We start from the raw sequence: 20,577 nt of genomic DNA on the forward strand, positions 1-20,577 counted from the left end.
GTCCCTTTTTCTCTGCATCCTCATCAACACTTATTGTTTCTTGTGTTTTTGATTTTAGCCATTCTGACAACTGATATCTCATTATGATTTTGATTTGTTTCCTTGATGATGAATAATGTTGAGCATCTTTTCATGTGTCTACTAAGCATCTTTAGTCTTCTTTGGAGCAATATCTGTTCATTTCTTCTGCCCATTTTTTAATTGGATTATTTGGGTATTTTTTTGTGTGGAACTGTATAAGTTTTTTATATTTTATATGCTAACTCCTTATTGGATATGTCATTTGAAAATATCTTCTTCCATTCAGTAGATTGTCTTAGTGTTGTTGATAGTTTCCTTTGCTGTGCAGAAGCTTTTTATTTAGATGTAATTCCGATAGTTTATTTTTGCTTTTGTTTCCTTTGCCTCAGGAGAGATATCTAGAAAAATGTTGCTATGACTGATGTCAGAGAAAATACTACCTATGCTCTCTTCTAGGATTTTTATGGTTTCAAGTCTCATGTTTAGGTCTTTAATCCATTTTGAGTTTATTTTTGTGTATGGTGTGAGAAAGTAGTCCAGTTTCTTTTCCATGTTGCTGTCCAGTCTTCCCAACACCATTTGTTGAAGAGATTGTCTTTTGCACATTGCATATTCTTGCCTCCTTTGTCAAAGATTAATTGACCATATAATCATGGGTTTATTTCTGGGCTCTCTACTCTGTTCCATTGATCTATGTGTCTATTTTTGTACCAGTACTCTATTGTTTTGATTATTACAGCTTTGTAGTATATCTTGAAATCTGGAATTGTGATACCTCCTGTTTTGCTCTTCTTTTTCAAGATTGCTTTGATTATTCAGGGTCTTTTGTGGTTCCATGCAAATTTTAGAATTATTTGTTCTTGTTCTCTGAAAAATGCTGTTGGTATTTTGATAGGGATTGCATTAAATCTGTGATTGCTTTGGGCAATATGGACTTTTTTTTGTATATATATTTTTAATTGGAGTTTGATTTGCCAACATATAGTATAACACCCAGTGTCATCCCATCAAGTGACCCCCTCAGTGCCCATCACCCAGTCACCCCAACCCCCCACCCACCTCCCCTTCTACTACTCCTTGTTTGTTTCCCAGAGTTAGGAGTCTTTCATATTCTGTCACCCTCTCTGATAATTCCCACTCATTTTCTCTCCTTTCCCCTTTAATCCCTTTCAATATTTCTCATTTTAACAATATTTGTTCTTCCAGCCCATGAGCATGGAGTATCTTTCCATTTGTTTTTATTGTCTTTACTTTCTCTCATCAGTATTTTATAGTTTTCAGAGTACAGGGTTTTCATCTCCTTGGTTAAGTTTATTCCTAAGTATTTTGTTATTTTTGTGCAAGAAATCAAACAAGAAAAAGAAATAAAAAGTATCTAAATTGGTAAGAAAGAAGTAAAACTTTCAGTATTTTCAGATGACATGATACTATATATAGAAAACCGTAACGACCACCAAAAAGCTGCTAGATCTGATAAATGAATTCAGTGAAGTTGCAGCTAAATCAATATACAGAAATTTGTTGTATTTCTATACACTAATAATGAAGAGGTAGAAAGAGAAATTAAGAAAACAGTCCCATTTAAAATTGCACCAAAGATACTAAGATTTTTAATTATACAAAGCATCTAACTGGCGCTGCCCCTTTTTAAAAAACAAGGCAGCATACACCATTCTGCCAGAAAAACAATAATTGTGGAGATAGGGTTACTATATCTCCACAGGCCTCCTTGGTGAAATTTTGGTATTATGAACCAAGGGTCTTACTTTTATTGGCTGTCAGTGAAAAAACTATCCTTGCTTTGGGGAAGATAATCTCATAACTTAACTTAAAATACTTACTTTAAAAAAGCTTTTAATTATAAGAACATAAGAAGCTAGATAACAAAATAGCTTATGCTGGAAAATGGTCGAGAATTAAACAAACATTTTTGTTTTTGTTACAAAACTGTGTACTACTTGTAGAAATTGATTATTTAAACAACTAACTTTGCCACCATTTACTCATTTTGGAAACATTAAAATTTTCCTTGAACTCATTTTATTTCTGTAAAAATTGATAATCAGTTCAATGGGAGCATTGGTTTTGAGATACTGATAATTCTGTGTCTTTGACCAATTCATTTTAAAGTTATGAAGTTATGGATGATAATGTCTTTACTCTAAGGTCATGCTATTTAGTCTTCAGTTTTCATTCCTTTCAACCAGTTTCTGTAATTAGTCCAGATTAATGAAATTTCAATAAGTGGAAGTAGTGTAGAGAGTGGGAAATAATTGACTTGAAAGTTTGAAGACCTAAACGATAGCCCTAACCCATCATAATGCCCTATAAATCCTTAAGGAAATCTTTTGATTTCTCTGGTTCTCACCTTTTTATTCTGTTAGTTGGCTGATGGGATAGATGATTTCTAAAATGCTTCATAGTACTTAATACTCCTTGTTTGATTTAGAAGAGACTCAAAATTAATGGTCACAGAAGTGGATAGTTATATATCTCCTCCTAAAACAAGCTAGTCAAATGTGACTTATTTGATATCAAATATGCAGTCAAGAAAACAAATCTCAATTACAACTGTGATCTTGGAAAGTATGACATGTGCTTATTTAGGAACACATGTGGGGAGAAGTTTGCATTGCCAATACCAGATGATCACAGCCCAGATGCAGAGTGAGGACTAGAGAGCACTATTCCATACTGAATCATCAAAGAAAGATTAAATTATGTTCAGGAGACTCTAATTAACTCAAGGAGAAGGCTAATGTACTTTGGAAAATAATCACTAGCAGATGTTAAAACAAAAATCATTCTTTCTGTGGTCTTTACCTAGCCATAAGGTATTAACTAGAACACCTTATTACTTAAGCAACTCTGTGAACTAACATTTGACCATGCTAAAAGTATACACAATTAGAGAGAAACTGGAATGATAGAGTCTTATATTTTTATTTCATCAGACAAATGTGTTTATCTCTCAGCCTAACATTGAGAACTGTGTACATTTGTGCATTTGCATAGTCTTCTGTAAAGACTTAGTACCACTGCCTCACTAAGCCTTTCCTAATTCTCTTGATAGAATTGACCATTCCCTCTTTTGTGGTCTCCCTGTACTGTGCTTATGTTTATGTCCAAGCTCCTAAAACACTTTGTTGAACTTATTTGTTCACAAATGTCTCCCTGCCAGTCTCTGAAGTCTTAAATAGAGAGTTTAGCACTTGCCTTTTATGTTTTGTATTTTGTGAACTTAGCCCAATAAGTAGCCCACAGCTTGGCACATAGTAGGCACCGATGAGTGCCTGAAAGTGTCATAAGATAGTAAACAAAAAACAAAAAACAAAACCCTAGTTAAGGAGGCCTAAGGTATAATCCCTAATTTGCACGTGCCTACTTTTTTGGTTGTTTATAGTAGTATTAATTTACACAATGTTTTATTTTATTTTGTATCTTGTCTATGCTCCAGAACCAACTACCTGCCGAGAAGCAGCAATAGACCACAGGTAGCTCTGGGATCATTTTTACAAGCAGTTTCTAGAACCAGAACCCTAGACAAAAAGACAAAATAGGTGAATGTGACTCAGTTTGCTCCTACTTCCTCTTGTGGAAACTCCCTTTTCCCACACACATCTTTTGACTTTTCAGAGCCTCTGCCTTGTCCTGGTGATGAATTGCCCCATGTTCCAAAAATTACTACTTTTTCCTATTCCTATTTGTGTGTCTTTCATCCTTTTTCTCCTTCTTTCCATTTCAAACCTAGCCCCAACCTTCACTTTCATTTACAGATTGTTTCCAAAGGTCCAAAGTGTATAGTTATCACACTCATCAAAGTGTATGTGAGTTTGAGTATGTGTGCGTGTGTGTATTGTCACCACCTGCACCTGCTTTCTTCACCACCTCCCAGGTACCTCATACTTTGCCACTCCAGACACTCCAAGGTGGAACAAGGGGTCCATTTAGAGCCTCTTGTTTGCTCGCTTGCTTTTTTCTTTGCTTTTTTTTTAATGTGTATGTGTGGAAAGATGTCTCCCTTCAAAAAACTGGTGGAAATAATAATGTGTATCTTGAACATATGTTTCTCATTAAGTACCCTTCTCCCATCTTTACCTACTATTTTGGAATTTCTTTTACTACTGGTAGATATAAGTATCTCTTCTTCAGTGTGTGAAGTGCAGTGTTCATTCTTTTAAACATGTCATATTTAAACACTTCTTTGAAATGAAAAATACAAGAATCATATCTTGCTTCCAATTCCATTTGCCATTTTTTTCATAGAGTTGATAAAAATAATTATTTTTAATTGTGACAACTCTCATCTAAAATCCAGCCAGTTTATCTTATCAGTTCTTCTACTAAAATTATGATCTAGTGTGCATTTGTTTAACCTCAGGAAAAACAACAAGAATGATGGAAGGTACTTATATTTGTGCAAGAAGTTTGCCAAGTTAAGCCATAACTTGTCTTAAAATAATGTGGAAGAATAGAGAACTGAAATAAAAAAGGATCCTAGCAATAATGGATATTTTAAAATCTATCTATCTATCTATCTATCTATCTATCTATCTATCTAATCTATCATCTACTATCAAAGCAAAACAAAAAAACATAGCATGTATGTTCCTTGCTTAGCTTAGTGACACTACTTTGTAAGCATCCAAGAATAAATATCTAATGCCAAGACTTTTTAAGAGTAAAAAGGTTGAGAAAACACTGGGACAGAAACAATAATGCTCAAAATTTCCAAGTGTTTGTTACAAATTGGAGATGGGGAAATTGGAAAATATTTTTAAGGAACTCTCCTGTAAATCTGTATGTGACAGAAAAATCAGTCTGTGCTTCGTTAGTAAATTGAAAGATAATTTTCACCCCAAATTTAGGAGTGAATTTTAAATGACCTGGGGATATTTAACAAGATCCATTAACACTATTTCCTGAAATAAAATGGTTAGTTTTATTAAATATTAAAGTTTCATTGCTTGAAGACTTCTTATGAATCTAATAGCCTAAAAGTATAGTTAAAGATGTGAAAATCTCTCCTCCTTTATTCCATTTTTTGAGTATACTGTGTGAACTCTTGATTTCTAGGGAACATAAACCTAAGTTGTCACACTACATTCTCAAGAGCTACACAAGGGGAGATTTTTCTTGTATTTTGAGAAACAAGCACAAAAACTCACTTAAAATTAATGCAAAAGTACTTTTCTGAGATGGTTACCTTCATGTCTTTACAGTAATAGTAATAATTGCCTCCCTTGTAGAGGCTATTCCTGATTCTAATTTGCAACAAAATTATTTGTATGAAATCACTGAAGTTGGTGTCATATCTTTCATGTTAATATCTCCCAGATCTTTGTTTTTAAGATCATACTAATTACCTGGAAGTTTCTGTAAGGTAAAAAAGTATAATACCCTTGCCATTGAATTTTCATTCTCTAAGAGAAAACCAAGCATTGAAGAAGTCATAAATTATAAGTCATGTGACAAAAAGAAATGTTGAATCCTCTTATTGAGTGAAAGAGGGATCTTCTCTAGTCTAAAATTCCAGATAAATGTGCATGTCATGAGATAAATGTTTCCTATTTTCAGTAGCCATAGTCCTGGAAAGTAAGATTGGAAAAGCGGAGTCAGAACTGGGAACATTGCCCTGTCACAGCTTGTCTGAGGGATACTCTTGTGCTCTGTTTTGCCTGTGGAAGCTGTTGGCAAGAATGATGATTTCTGGGATAGGGAATGGTTGGGTGCCTGTCTAGAGTTGCGACTCAGTTGGAAGGAGTGAGTCTCAGTGCTGGCCTTCCGAGGGTTATGTTCTCCTCCTGCTTACCTTTTAGTTTAGTGACTATGGGATTGCCAATCATAGGTAGTCACTGAATACTGCAAGTTGTTGTTCCCTATAAATAGCTATATCTGTAGAATCTTGGCCCATTAATGTCATAGGTGAATTTTGCTCTGAGTGCAAACTAGCTCTGTGATTTATTTTTTTTTCTGAAGCATGCCATACTTTACTTTAGATTAGGTCATATTTCCAAAATATAGTTTTTTTTTAAAGTACTTTAGCTTATTTTTTTAAAAGAGGTGCTATTTGGTTTGTTAAAAATATAGATATAGTTAATTATCTTATAGAATATATGTCTTTTTTTTCAATGTTTAATAAATCATGCTCCTTGGCCTTGATGAAGCTTTTCAATTTGGAAAATAGTAGAGGTTGTCAAGTGTCATTTTAAGTACCAGCAAATGGTTGATTTGAGGCAAGAAGAACATAGTTTAAAAAAGAAAATAAATCTAGCATTTGCTTAATAATTTGCCCTTTGCAGCAATGGAATCTTATCTGACCACCCACATTCATCTGGCTGCTGAGGAGGTTCTTGCTTCAATTGCAGAGCTATTTTTGTACCTTTTGTGTCTTTTGAGGAACCAAGTGGGCCTACTTGCATATAATGATTCACGTCTCAAAGTGCACAGGGTGTCCTGAAGTGCTACTGTGGTGATGTGGAAAAGGTGGGGAGTGGAGTAGTTAAAGCAAACTACTTCCTTCAAGCACTTTGCTCACATGAAGTGGGACTGGATTAATTCACATTTTGCCATGTCTTGAATCTTTAGTTCTTCCTGTGAGATATTAACTTGTCTGGAAGAAGAAGCAATATTTGAAAAAATGAACAAATATACAAAAACCATCTAAGGATCGTGTAGTAATATTTTTATATGGACCTTTTATAGTAGGAGATAACTGTCTCAAGATGGTTGATTGATGAATCTATTTGGATTAAGTAGTTTGACTGACTTTCCATGCATTTCTTTGGATTAAAGTTGGATAAATATTAATTCTGAGAAAGTCCCTTTCTTTATTTCTTGTTAAGTCTAAGGATTTTACTTGGTTGGTTTTGGCTTCTTATTTCAGAAATTAATTTTAGCACAGAACATAACATTGCTGAAATAAACTATAGAAAAGAATTCGCTACGAGGTTATCTGAGACTTTGTCCTGTAGAGTTTAGTTGCTGATGCACAAAAGGAAGTTTTGTGAGAATCTCAGCTTTAAGGCAGAACTGTGTCATGCACTGCCATGGCATAATTTCTAGCTCTAATATGTTAAGTTATAATTCTACCATTATTTTCCTAATTGCCTTCACTTTTGCTGGTATAGGCAATTCTCTTTTGAATTCAAGTACTTGTTTAAAAGATTTGAATTACGTTAAAAGAAAGGAAATTTTTTTCTTTGGAAAAAAAAATGTCTTCTTGAGAGATCCTCTTCCAAATTTTCTTTCCTCAAGGAAAGCAGTTTCTGTGAATGAAGAATAAGCATGCCTCTTAAACTGGCTACAAGTACCATCATTTAAAAAATCTTCTTGTTCATTTTTCAGGTTCCCCGAAGTTGTACATGAGTTCCTGTGGGGAGAGTCGGCATCGTGGAAAGTATTAATGGTTGTGATGCTGTTTTTTGATATGTGGATAACAGGTTAATAACTAAAATTTATTACTTTACTATAACTGTTTTTACATTTAACTTGAAAAGCAGCTTTGGCATGCCATGTACCCATATGTAAACCAACTTTTTTTGTCATTAAATCTGGGAGGAAACAGTGTATATGCCCTCTAGAGAGAAAAGTGTTGTGAAAGTTGTTTTGCAAATCAGTTTTTTTTTTTTTAATTTATTCATGAGAGACACCTCTGTGTCTCTCGGCAGAAGCAGGCTCCATGCAGGGAGCCTGATGTGGGACTAGATCCTAGGACCCCTGGATCACGACTGAGCCAAAGGCAGGTGCTCAACCACTGAGCCACCCAGGCGTCCTGCAAACCAGTTTTAATTATAATTCCCCTAATGGAGATAGCTTCATTTAAGAGAATTTGTTTCTGGCAAAGTTTATTTTTATTTAAAATTCTACTTAGTGAATCCTAATTACTTTGGCTATACAACGGGGGAAACAAAACCACAATTATAAAAAAATTGCAAAAAACTTTTTGAACAAAATATGAAAGTAGTAGGCTGCAGTCAAAATAAGTCGTAAATGCCTTGACTAAATATGCAAATGATACAAACATCTGCAATCATACCCTCAGTGTAGCGAGTGTGGAAAAAAATATAGTTTAGTTTTCCATTAGCTTTTAAATATCAAATTGGATTTTAACGTATGTCAAATTAGAGGGTATTCATCAAAATATTTTTACTTTTTTCCAAAAGTACTCTCAATTGCTTGGCAGAGTTTTATATAATATAAAGTATCCACCTCGTATTGGCAATTTGCTTATTTTAGGGAGAACTAAGGTTGTTATGGGGATTTTTACTAATAAAAGAAGCATTTATAATGAATTTGGCTCTCAGGACGGTGCCTTTTTTTAATCATCCTGTGGAAATAAGTCTGTATTCAGCTGGACTCTGGCAATGGTCACGGTTTTTTTGTAGATCTTTTTTTCCCTTATCCAGTCCTCCTATGTGGTAGTGATTTGTGAGACCATCATTGTGCCCTGAGATGCTCATGTATTTCTTAAAATATTTGGTAATTGATCTCTGGCATTTAAAAAGCAAATATATGGAAATGGCTTCTGAAGTTTTATTCAGTAATTGCTATTTTAAGATGTGTATATTTGTTTACAAGCATAATATTCCCCCAATTCTGAAAAAAGACCAAATAACCATTTTGATTTTTGAAAATGTTTTATTGCTAAAATTTTGGAAGTAGAAAGGCGGTGTTTGTTGCCAGTCATTTTATACTATTATTATTTAGGATGTTATTATTTGATGCGCACTTGACTTTTGCCACCACTCAAGTAATGATTAATTTCCTGAGGTAAAGCTTTTTTCTAAGATAGTGTTTTTCTAAGCAAAAGATCCCAGATTGACAACCCTGGATACTGTAAGCCTTTATTCAACTGCAGAGCAAGTCTGCCTTTCTGCCAATCCCACCCAGCTGTTATCCTGAAGAGACCTCTGTTGAGGTCTATACGGGAGGCTGTTTCTGTGCCTTTCCTTTCAAGGCCTGTCTGAGGAAATTATTTAACTGGGTGCCAAATTTATTTGAGTGGGACTATGAAGAGTGGCCAAAGGAGAGGGCACACTTTTAGAAAACTGGCAACTCTTTTATGTAATAGCCATGCAGAGGATAATATCTTTTTCAACACGATCCCCCTCTGAAAAATGTGCTTAAGCTGCCAGACAATGCCTGTCTTTACTTCCTGAAGGACTCCTACAGGCTGGGGCACCAGCCACAGGAAACCCCAGAGTCATATTCTCCAACAAAGTATCTCCCTCCTTTCGTAGCACTCAAAGATACTGGGAAAATTTTAAATGTGAATGTGAAATTGTATTTGGAATATCTCTCCTTTGTTGGCAATGGGTGCCAAAAATGATTCTGTGTGGGTTTGGTTACCATAAAAAGAAATCTCACAGAATGAAATAACTGGCTGTTTTTTTTTTCTTTTTTTACATATGAGGATTGCTCTAATATTACATTTTTTAAACATATCAATTGATTGGGAAAACTGGAAATTTATTTTTAACATATATTTAGGAATATGAAAAATGAGATATATCTACATGGTAGAAAGGAAATATAGCTATAATTAACCACATTACTGTGTCTTTTATGGTGCCAAGTAAATCCGTATTGAGAAGATGCAACTAAAACTGCAGGTATATACAAGGTTGTGATAATATTATGAGGTCCAAAGAAACTATTTCCCCATTAATAAGCATTTTCATACATTTAAACAATAAAACACAAGCTCAGTACTTTACCATTATTGATAGATTGCTCAGTAAAAGTATAATCTAAGAAAAAAAGACGAATGTTATCATTGTGTCTTGGATTCAACTTTGAAAACCTTAAATTTTATTTTATTATTTTTTTAAGATTTTATTTATTTATTTGACACAGAAAGAGAGTAGTGGCAGGGGGAGCAGCAAGCAGAGGCAGAGGGAGAAGCAGGCTCCCCACAGAACACAGAGCCCAGTGAGGGGCTTGATCCCAAGACCATGGGATTATAACCTTAGCCGAAGGCAGATGCTCAACCAACTAAGCAATCCAGGTGCCCAGAAAGCCTTAAGATTTTAAAAGTGAGTTCTTCTCCTGATTGAAAGTTGAGGGGAGCAGCAAAGAGACTGTAGAACACTCTCAAATCCTGTTTGGTTTTAAAGGGACAAACCAATAGCAGATCTACAGTACACACAATTTACATGGGTATTTTTTCCTATTTCCAAGATAAAACCATTGTAGACAAGAGATTAATGAAAAGGAGTCCACATTTTTAATGGTTCAAGAATATGATCAGTATATTCCTCCAAGGAGCCATCACTCATGTTTTCTCCCCTCTATAGTTGTCTCCATATGCCTCAGAAACTGGAAGAAGGAAAGTGATTTTATGGATAGCCGTTATTTGAAGCCTCTCCAAGGCTGGTATTGAAGAGAAATACTATAATATCAACTATGTTTAAAATCTAACGTAAAAGGCACATGTGAAAGAGGAAGCATTTCCAATTCTCTCATGATTCTTAAGCTTTACACTGAAGTGAAAAGTTAGACATTGAGGATCAGAGGAAGGTAGACCAGAGGGATCCTCAGGCCTGCTGAGACCTCTAACTCAGATACATACAGAAGGTCCTCTGTGTGATCTGGAGTAGGGAGTGTGACTCAAGCAATCATCTGATTTCATGTTAAAAAGATAGGACATCTTAGGTAGGCTTGCTTGTCATAGAGATGTAAAAGGAAGAGGTTTCTCTGGCAGAAGCTATTTACATAATTGAGTCAATGTACTTTTTGAGTGGGATCAAAGTTTTGAATTTTGAGATTTTATTGTATAATAAATACTATTGGAATATAGGATGATCCTATATGACTGTCAGCAAAATTGATTCTTAAAATTTTATTTTTAAATAAAATGGTAGATTTGACTTTTAAAAAAAAGATTTTATTTATTTATTCATGAAAGATACACAGAGAGAGGCAGAGACATAGGCAGAGGGAGAAGCAGGATCCCTGTGGGGAGCCTGATGTGGGACTCGATCCCAGGATCCCAGGATCATGACCTGAGCCAAAGACAGTTGCTCAACCACAGTGCCACCCAGGTGCCCCAATTTGACTTTTTCTGATTAGAGTCTTTTCCTAAAATTTAAATCCCACAATCAACTACGTGTTCTAGGGAATTTTGTTCTGACCATGAAATACCAGGTTTTGAATCTTATGTATGTCACTTTTCTACATCTTCTAGTTCATTCTTTAAGAGAAAAATAGTATTGCCTTTATGTGAATTTAATTTGTACATCTCTTTTTTACAATATGTTCTTAGTGAATAAGAATTGTATATGTGTTGTCTAGGATATAATGGTTTTAATTTACTACTGTATAACACAGAAATTAAATAGCAGAGGTGGATGAGAGAGGGGAGACCTTGTAGGCTTAGAAGTGAGCCAAACCTGGGTTTGATTCTGGTTCTGACAGTCTACCTCCCTAAGGATCATCCTTCACTATAAAATAGGTATAATCACACTTATTGCATAGAGTTGTCATGAAGAGTAAATAAGGTAACGTATATGAAGCTCTGTACCAACCAGTATCTGGCATATAGTAAATGCATAATAAACACCCAAGCATTATCACTGTTATTGCTAGCACTGATCTGTGCATACAGATCAGTGTCTTGTAAAATATTACATATGAAAAGTAACTTAGAAATTATTCAGTTCAAGCTCTGTTCCTAGTTAAGGAAAGACTCACAAATGTTCCTGTTGAATTGAAAATACACTGTATTTCCATTTTAGAGGATGCTATTCACCTTTAAAATTCTGATGGTGGTTGTGTCTAAATAAACCTTAAATATGTATCTAACTAAGAAAAAATGCAGTCAATTTGGGTTTGGCATTGCATATTCTTCTTGTTAGCACAGTTGCTCTAACTGATGGAAGTAAATTTGCATTACAGTATTATGAGGCCATTACTTCTCTTTCAGGTTTTGTCTTATTACCTATAAAGGGACGCAGAGGAAGATCATTATGGGGGAAAAATTCAATGCAATAGTAAAACTTCCCAGCAAACCAAAGTTAAGATGCTTATTGTTTAGTTTTTCCAGCTACTGCTTTGCAAATTTCTGGCTCTTAGCAGAAGAAACTTTCGATTACAGATGTCTTGCTATAAATATCTGGGGGCTACTGATTTCTCACCCAAAAGACTTACTGTTCCTGTGGGGATTCCCATGTGCTGTCCCCTTCCTGAGTGCACCTGCTGTCACTGTCATCACAACCGCAGTTTGTATTAGGGGCGAATTGGACATGGAAGCAAGACCAGCACTTGAGTTTTAGTTTGGGAAATTGCAGTACATTTGCATGGTGACATCCTTTTTCTTAACCAATATTTTATTAAAAGGTGAATATGCTCATGTTAAAAAGAAACAAGGGGTGCCTGGTGGCTCAGTCGGTTGAGTGCCCAACTCTAGATTTCATTCGACTCAGGTCATGATCCCAGGATTGTGATTTGAATTCCACTCACTAAGATTTGAGATTCTCTCTCTCCTCTCTCTCTCTTGCCCTCACCCCCCCCCCCACACACACACATACCTCAGCAAAAGGAAAGAAAAAGAAACTAAAAGTACCAAAAGTTGTAAGAAATTTCTTTCCTCCCCACTTCTGACTCCCTGATTCTATTTATGCAATTTAATTTAACTAGACTTAAAAGTTGTTTGACATCCCTGTAGAAATTCTCTGTTTACCACCTGTATCTCTTATATACAAATGGGATTGTCAAGTGCATTCTAGGGTGCAATGAGTTTTTGGGGTTTTTGTTTTGTTTTGGTTTGGTTTGGTTTGGTTTTTCAGTTTTAACATGCAATGTTACTATCTTCTGGATGAGTTGCTATTATGGGTATTTTTTGCTCTATTTTTTTTTTTAATGGCTAAGTTTTATGATGGAGTCATATTTTATTTCAGCAGTCCTTGTATGCATATCTTCCTGCATCAGTCAGGTAAGCGTCTGACTCCGGCCTGGGTCATGATCTCAGGATCCTAGGATCAAGCCCCCTACTTTAGGCCTCTGCACTCAGTGGGGTGCCTGCTTCTCTTTCTCCCTCTGCCCCTCCCCTCACTCTTTTTTTTTTTTTAAGTTTCAACCTTTTTATTATGCAGGTACATCTGTAAGGACAAATTTCCAGCAGTGGAATTTCTGGGCTGAAGTGCATGTGCTTTCTTACTTTGATAAGCACTGCCAGCCTGCCTATCAGGGAAGCATCTCAGTTTTCATTATCATTGATACAGTTGAGCACTGAAGTTCTCAGACTCCTCTGGGTATGACAGTGGCCATTTGCTTATGGAAGACGAGTGTTCACTTAAAATCTAATTGTTTCTAAGTTGTCAAGTTTCCCTGAGCCATTAAGGGCCATCTGGGAGAACTCCTTGATGTGTTGTGATGTAAACTTAAATGTGCAAACCTATAGGTTCAATAAAATCCCCTGCTATTTTCAACTTTTTAATATTTGAGGAATTAGGGACATCTGGGTGACTCAGTCAGTTAAGCGCATCTGACTTTGGCTCAGTTCAGGATCCCAAGGTCCTAAGATAGAGCCCCATAATGGGGCTCCCCACTCATCGGGGAGTCTGCTTCTCCCTCTCCTTCTGCCTCTCCCGCAGCTTGTGCTTGCACTCTCTCAAATAAATAAATAAAATATTTTTTAAAAAATTAAGGAATTAGAACCAAGCAAATTGTGTCAAAAAAACTAAGATGCTTTGATATATCAGAATATATTGGAAAATACTACTCTAAATTTTTTGCAATTTTTTTCTCTTTCAGTTATTTTTGGACACAGTGTCTGTATAAAGTTTACTGCTTTAGCATGGTGTATTCAAAGCAGCTACTGATTAATGGTTTTTTACTAGGGCACATTGCATTGTGAGCCCTATGTATGTGAACTTTAAATTGACCCTCATATACATCCATGTTGTGGTTTCATGGAACAATTTTTCCTAACTGCGTTTGTTTTCTACCCAGGAAGCGTCAAGACAATCATGTCCATAAGAATGCTACACCAATCAGGTAATCATTACATTTTTAAACTGTCCCCAAAATATGTTTTGTTTTTCATATTATGAAGGTTTTAGAATTATTTATTTGGATGCACTTTCCTGCCTTTTCCAAAGTTCTGGAACAACCTTTAATTCTTATAGCCTTAGGCTAGCTCTGCTAATCACCAGTTTTAATCTATAAAATATATCTGTATTGTATGTTAATATAAATATCCATATATGTAAAAATACGTATTGAAATCCTTAAAATATACTTTACATATATCTATTTTACATATAAAATATATGTATGCATATGTATATTAATCTATAAAATCTGTCTAGAGAAATATGTAATACATTTAAGCATGCAAGTCACACAAGTTGGTTAGAAATAGCTCTAAATTTATTTTAATAAAGACTTTTAAAAATCCTATGATTTTATAAATAATATCTACCCAAAGCTTTCTCTTAAATACTTTTCTAACCAAAATTAAGGTGTATTTAAAAGGATGACCAAAATTAAAGCATTGAAGAAATTTATGCTTATGACTTATGCCATGTTTGAAATTAATATCCTTTAATTGTGATAAATGTAACAGCTATAAAAAGTATTCCTTGGAAGAGCACCTGGGTGGCAGAGCCTGTTGACTCTTTGGTTTTATCTCAGTTTGTAATCTTAGGGTCACAAGATCAAGTCCTACATTGGGCTCTGTGCTCAGTAGGGAGACAGCTTGAGATTCTCTCTCTCTCCCTTTCCCTCTGGCCCTCCTGCTCATGCTGTCTGTCTCAAGTAAATAAATAAATCTTTTAAAAAAAATATTCCTCAGAGTAAAAATCAGTTTCAATTTTTCCAATTGTCAGGCTGGCTATTTGGGATTGGTTTTGGCTTTTAACTTGATAACTGTTATGACAATCTCTTTGCATTTCTTTTTCTTATAGATCATTTTATCTCAGTGAAACTGGCAATTAAACTTTGCTCTAGTTGATGGGCAAAATTTCTCCCAGATTATTCATCCCAATTTCATGCTGGTTGAAAATATTCAAATGTCATAAGAAATCTTTCTAGATTTGCACTTAGCTTTTGGATGGACGTTTCTACAATGGAGAGAACTGTGTTATAGCTCTGGTCCAAGGACATTACCATCTGATGCCCGTAAGACCACGGGGTGGATGTGGAAGGTTCCAAAGAGAAGGAGCACTCAGCAAGTTTGCAGACACCCTGGAACATGGAAGTAAGCAAGCTTTGAAAAGCACAGCTTTGAAGATACTCCATGAGTCTGCCTGGCTTTCAAGTGAACTAGTGCTTAAGACCTTGTAACAAAATGGACACTGGGGACACAGCTCTAGGACAAACAGCTACCTCAAGGTCTGGAGAAACTGACAAGGTGTCAGGTAGATGGAGACAGGAACAATCGGCTGTTATTAAGATGACCACTTTTGGCAGTCAAGAAGGACAGCGGCAACCACAAATAGATCCTGAGCAAATTGGAGACACAGCATCAGCACAACTTTTTGGTTCTGGGAAACTGGCCTCCCCTAGTGATGTGGCACAGCAAGTCACAGAGAAGCAATACCCGCCCCATCGCCCGAGTCCCTATTCATGCCAACATTCACTCTCTTTCCCTCAGCACTCATTGCCACAGGGGGTCATGCACAGCAACAAGCCACATCAGAGCCTTGAAGGCCCTCCGTGGCTTTTCCCTGGCCCTTTGCCATCTGTTGCCTCTGAAGACTTATTTTCTTTTCCTCTCCATGGCCACAGTGGTGGTTACCCTAGAAAAAAGATTTCGAGTCTGAACCCCGCTTATAGCCAATACTCTCAGAAAAGTATCGAACAGGCAGAAGATGCTCACAAGAAAGAGCACAAACCCAAAAAGCCCGGCAAATACATTTGCCCCTACTGCAGCAGGGCGTGTGCCAAACCCAGTGTACTGAAAAAACACATCAGGTCCCATACCGGTGAGCGGCCATATCCATGTATACCTTGTGGTTTCTCTTTCAAGACAAAGAGCAATTTGTATAAGCACAGGAAGTCACATGCCCATGCAATTAAGGCAGGATTAGTCCCTTTCACAGAGTCAGCTGTATCTAAATTGGACCTAGAGGCTGGTTTTATTGATGTAGAAGCAGAAATACATTCAGACGGTGAGCAGAGCACAGACACAGATGAGGAGAGCTCTTTATTTGTGGAGGCTTCTGAGAAAATGAGTCCTGGCCCACCAATCCCGTTGGATATTGCCAGCAGAGGTGGCTATCATGGGTCATTGGAAGAATCACTGGGAGGGCCAATGAAAGTGCCGATTTTGATTATCCCCAAAAGTGGGATTCCTTTACCTAATGAAAGCTCTCAGTATCTGGGCTCTGATATGCTATCAAATCCATCTCTAAATACTAAGCCTGATGATTCTCACACAGTTAAACAGAAACTTGCACTAAGACTGTCGGAGAAAAAAGGACAAGATTCTGAGCCATCTCTAAACCTCCTGAGCCCGCACAGTAAAGGAAGCACTGACTCTGGTTACTTTTCTCGCTCAGAAAGTGCGGAGCAGCAAATAAGCCCTCCAAACACAAATGCAAAGTCTTATGAAGAAATCATCTTTGGAAAATACTGTCGGCTTAGTCCCAGAAATACACTCAGTGTTACAACCGCAAGCCAGGAGCGTGCCACGATGGGGAGGAAGGGCGTGATGGAATCGTTGCCTCACGTAAACACCCGGTTAGATGTTAAGATGTTTGAAGATCCGGTTTCACAGCTGATCCCAAGCAAGGGGGACATCGACCCCAGTCAAACAAGCATGCTGAAATCCACGAAATTCAACAGTGAATCCAGACAATCCCAGGCTATTCCGTCATCTATCAGGAATGAAGGAATCAGGAATGAAGGAAAGCTTTTTCCTGCAAATGTCCAAGGCAGCAACCCAATTCTCTTAGAAGCTCCTGTGGATGCTTCACCCCTTATTAGAAGCAACTCAATGCCAACTTCTTCAGCAACAAATCTAAGTATTCCTCCTTCTTTAAGAGGAAGTCACTCATTTGATGAAAGGATGACAGGTTCTGATGATGTATTCTATCCAGGGACTGTAGGAATACCCCCTCAGCGCATGTTAAGAAGACAAGCTGCATTTGAGCTGCCTTCGGTACAAGAGGGGCACATGGAGGCAGAACACCATGGCAGGATGTCAAAGAGTATCACAAGCTTATCCTTGAAGGAAAAGAAGTTGATTTCTGGGGACCGAATGGGGTATGACTATGATGTCTGCCGGAAACCCTACAAGAAGTGGGAGGACATTTCCTGCTTAGGCTCTTTAAAACACGGGGGTGAATATTTTATGGATCCCTCGGTGCCGTTGCAGGGAATGCCAACCATGTATGGAACTACATGTGAAAATAGAAAGCGCCGGAAAGAGAAGAGCGTAGGAGATGAGGAGGACACCCCCATGATTTGCAGCAGCATTGTGAGCACTCCCATGGGCATCATGGCTTCAGATTATGATCCCAAATTGCAGATGCAGGAAGGCATGAGAGGTAGTTTCGCCATGTCTGGACACGAGAACCCTTCTCATGGTCACTCTGAGCGCTTTGACCCATGTCGGCCCCAACTCCAATCTGGAAGCCCATCTCTTGGGTCTGAGGAGTCACCCTCGGCCACTGATTCAGACAAGATGTCAGAGCTAGGGAGCAGAAAACCTCCGGGAAATGTGATTTCTGTCATTCAGCACACAAACTCGCTGAGCCGACCCAATTCATTTGAAAGGTCTGAGTCAGCTGAGCTGGTGGCTAGCATACAGGATAAAGCCTCTTCACCTTCTGAGACCTGTGACAGTGAGATTTCCGAAGCCCCGGTGAGTCCAGAGTGGGCTCCACCAGCAGACAGTGCTGAAAGTGGGGGGAAGCCATCCCCTTCCCAGCCGGCTCAGCAGCAGTCCTACCACGCACAGCCCAGGCTAGTTCGCCAGCACAACATTCAGGTTCCTGAGATCCGAGTGACTGAGGAGCCTGATAAACCAGAGAAGGAGAAAGACACCCAGGGTAAAGAGCCAGAAAAGCCTGTGGAAGAATTTCAGTGGCCCCAGAGAAGTGAGACCCTTTCCCAGCTCCCAGCTGAGAAGTTGCCACCCAAGAAGAAGCGTCTGCGGCTTGCAGATATGGAGCACTCTTCAGGGGAATCCAGCTTTGAATCCACAGGCACAGGTCTCTCCCGCAGCCCTAGTCAGGAAAGCAACTTGTCCCACAGCTCCAGTTTTTCAATGTCTTTTGAAAGAGAGGATACCATTAAGCTTGCTGCACCGCCTAAGCAAGATGAGTTTGGGAAGCATTCCGAATTTTTGACTGTCCCTGCTGGTTCATACTCCTTGTCTGTTCCAGGCCACCACCACCAAAAAGAGATGCGGCGCTGCTCGTCCGAGCAGATGCCTTGTCCTCATCCAGCCGAAGTCCCAGAAATCCGGAGCAAATCATTCGATTATGGAAATCTGTCCCATGCTCCTGTGGCAGGGGCCTCGGCCACCACATCATCTCCATCACGGGAGAGGAAGAAATGCTTTCTGGTGCGGCAAGCTTCCTTCAGCGGCTCCCCGGAGATTGCCCAGGGTGAGGCTGGGGCAGATCTGAGTGTAAAGCAGGAGCACATGGAGCACCTGCACGCTGGCCTCAGGGCCGCATGGCACCACGCCCCTACCTCTGTCCTGCCTCCTCTCCAGGCAGAGGACCCCGGGAAACAGGTGGTGGGTCCTTGTGCCCAGCTGAGCTCTGGACCACTCCACTTGGCCCAACAACAGATCATGCACATGGACAGTCAGGAGTCTCTAAGAAATCCCTTGCTACAGCCAACATCCTACATTGCAAGCAAGCACTTGTCTGAACAGCCGCATTTATTTCCACATCAAGAGACTATTCCATTTTCTCCAATCCAGAATGCCTTGTTTCAGTTTCCATATCCTACCGTCTGTATGGTTCATTTACCAGCTCAGCAGCCTCCCTGGTGGCAGGCACATTTCCCACATCCCCTTGTGCAGCACCCTCAGAAGAGCTATGGCAAGCCTTCTTTCCAGGCAGAAATCCATCCTGGCTATCCCTTAGAGCATGTTGCAGAGCACACTGGAAAGAAACCTGCTGATTATGCACACACAAAAGAGCAAACTTACCCATGTTATTCAGGAACATCAGGGCTACACTCAAAGAACATTCTTCCAAAGTTTCCATCAGACCCAAGCACCAAGTCACCTGATACTCCCTCCGAGCAGGTTCTTCAGGAAGATTTTGCCTCAGCAAGTGCTGGGCCTTTGCAGTCCTTACCTGGAACAGTGGTGCCTGTTAGGATCCAGACTCACGTCCCATCCTATGGAAGCGTCATGTACACAAGCATTTCTCAGATACTTGGGCAGAACAGTCCTGCAATTGTCATCTGCAAAGTTGATGAGAATACTACCCAGAGAACACTGGTGACCAATGCGACCATGCAAGGAATAGGATTCAACATCGCCCAGGTGCTGGGGCAGCATGCAGGCTTAGAAAAATACCCCATTTGGAAAGTACCTCAGACCTTACCCCTCGGCTTAGAATCCTCCATTCCCTTATGTTTACCTTCCACCTCTGACAGTGTGGCCACCCTGGGAGGTAGCAAGCGTATGCTCTCTCCAGCAAGCAGCCTAGAACTCTTCATGGAAACAAAGCAGCAGAAAAGGGTCAAAGAAGAAAAGATGTATGGACAGATTGTGGAGGAACTCAGCGCCGTGGAGCTAACCAGCTCAGACATCAAGAAGGATATGTCCCGCCCACAGAAACCCCAGCTGGTTCGACAAGGCTGTGCTTCTGAGCCAAAGGATGGCTTGCAGTCAGGGTCATCTTCTTTCTCCTCACTGTCCCCTTCCTCATCTCAAGACCATCCATCTGCCAGCATGCCCTTGAGGGAGCCATTCCCGCCCAACTCCAGGGCACCCTCTCTAGGCCAGAAGTCCAGTGGGCCTTCTGAAAGCAGAGAGTCCTCAGATGAACTTGATATTGATGAGACAGCGTCTGACATGAGCATGAGCCCACAGAGCAACTTGTTGCCACCAGGAGACAGTCAGCTTGAAGAGCAAGGAAAGGGCCAGAAGCTGCCTGTTGGCATGCTGGTGCACATGGCTTCTGGCCCAAGCAGGAAAATGGCAAACTCAACTCTTCTTTTCACGGATGTGGCAGATTTCCAGCAGATTCTTCAGTTCCCTAGTCTGCGGACAACAACTACTGTGAGTTGGTGCTTCTTGAATTATACAAAACCCAATTATGTGCAACAGGCCACCTTCAAATCCTCAGTTTATGCTTCATGGTGCATTAGTTCCTGTAACCCAAACCCATCGGGATTGAACACCAAGACCACTCTGGCTCTTCTGAGGTCCAAGCAAAAAATCACTGCAGAAATTTATACTCTGGCTGCTATGCACAGGCCTGGAACTGGCAAGCTTACATCATCGAGTGCTTGGAAGCAGTTTGCTCAGGTAATGAATACCATTTCTAAAAGCACTGTAGTGTGCATTTGCTCACTGAACAGAGTTACATAGTGAAGGACGTAAGGTCTAAAACATGCAAGTGAAATGAAGGTCAGAGT

General features: G+C 38.9%; 1 protein-coding gene across 9 annotated transcripts in view; it reads left to right on the forward strand.

The window, feature by feature from the left end:
- Positions 1 to 20,577, forward strand: part of HIVEP2 (HIVEP zinc finger 2) — a 191,988-nt gene that overhangs the window by 153,888 nt on the left and 17,523 nt on the right. For all 9 annotated transcript variants that reach the window (XM_072719558.1, XM_072719567.1, XM_072719551.1 and 6 more), the window contains 3 exons: positions 7,369 to 7,463; positions 13,975 to 14,019; positions 14,931 to 20,467. In XM_072719558.1, coding sequence (XP_072575659.1) covers positions 15,314 to 20,467 — 5,154 coding nt within the window. In that variant the 5' untranslated portion in view covers positions 7,369 to 7,463; positions 13,975 to 14,019; positions 14,931 to 15,313. The remainder of the gene's footprint in view (positions 1 to 7,368; positions 7,464 to 13,974; positions 14,020 to 14,930; positions 20,468 to 20,577) is intronic.

The sequence above is a fragment of the Vulpes vulpes genome, chromosome 1 (genome assembly GCF_048418805.1).
Source record: "Vulpes vulpes isolate BD-2025 chromosome 1, VulVul3, whole genome shotgun sequence".
Classification (NCBI taxonomy): Eukaryota; Metazoa; Chordata; class Mammalia; order Carnivora; family Canidae; genus Vulpes; species Vulpes vulpes.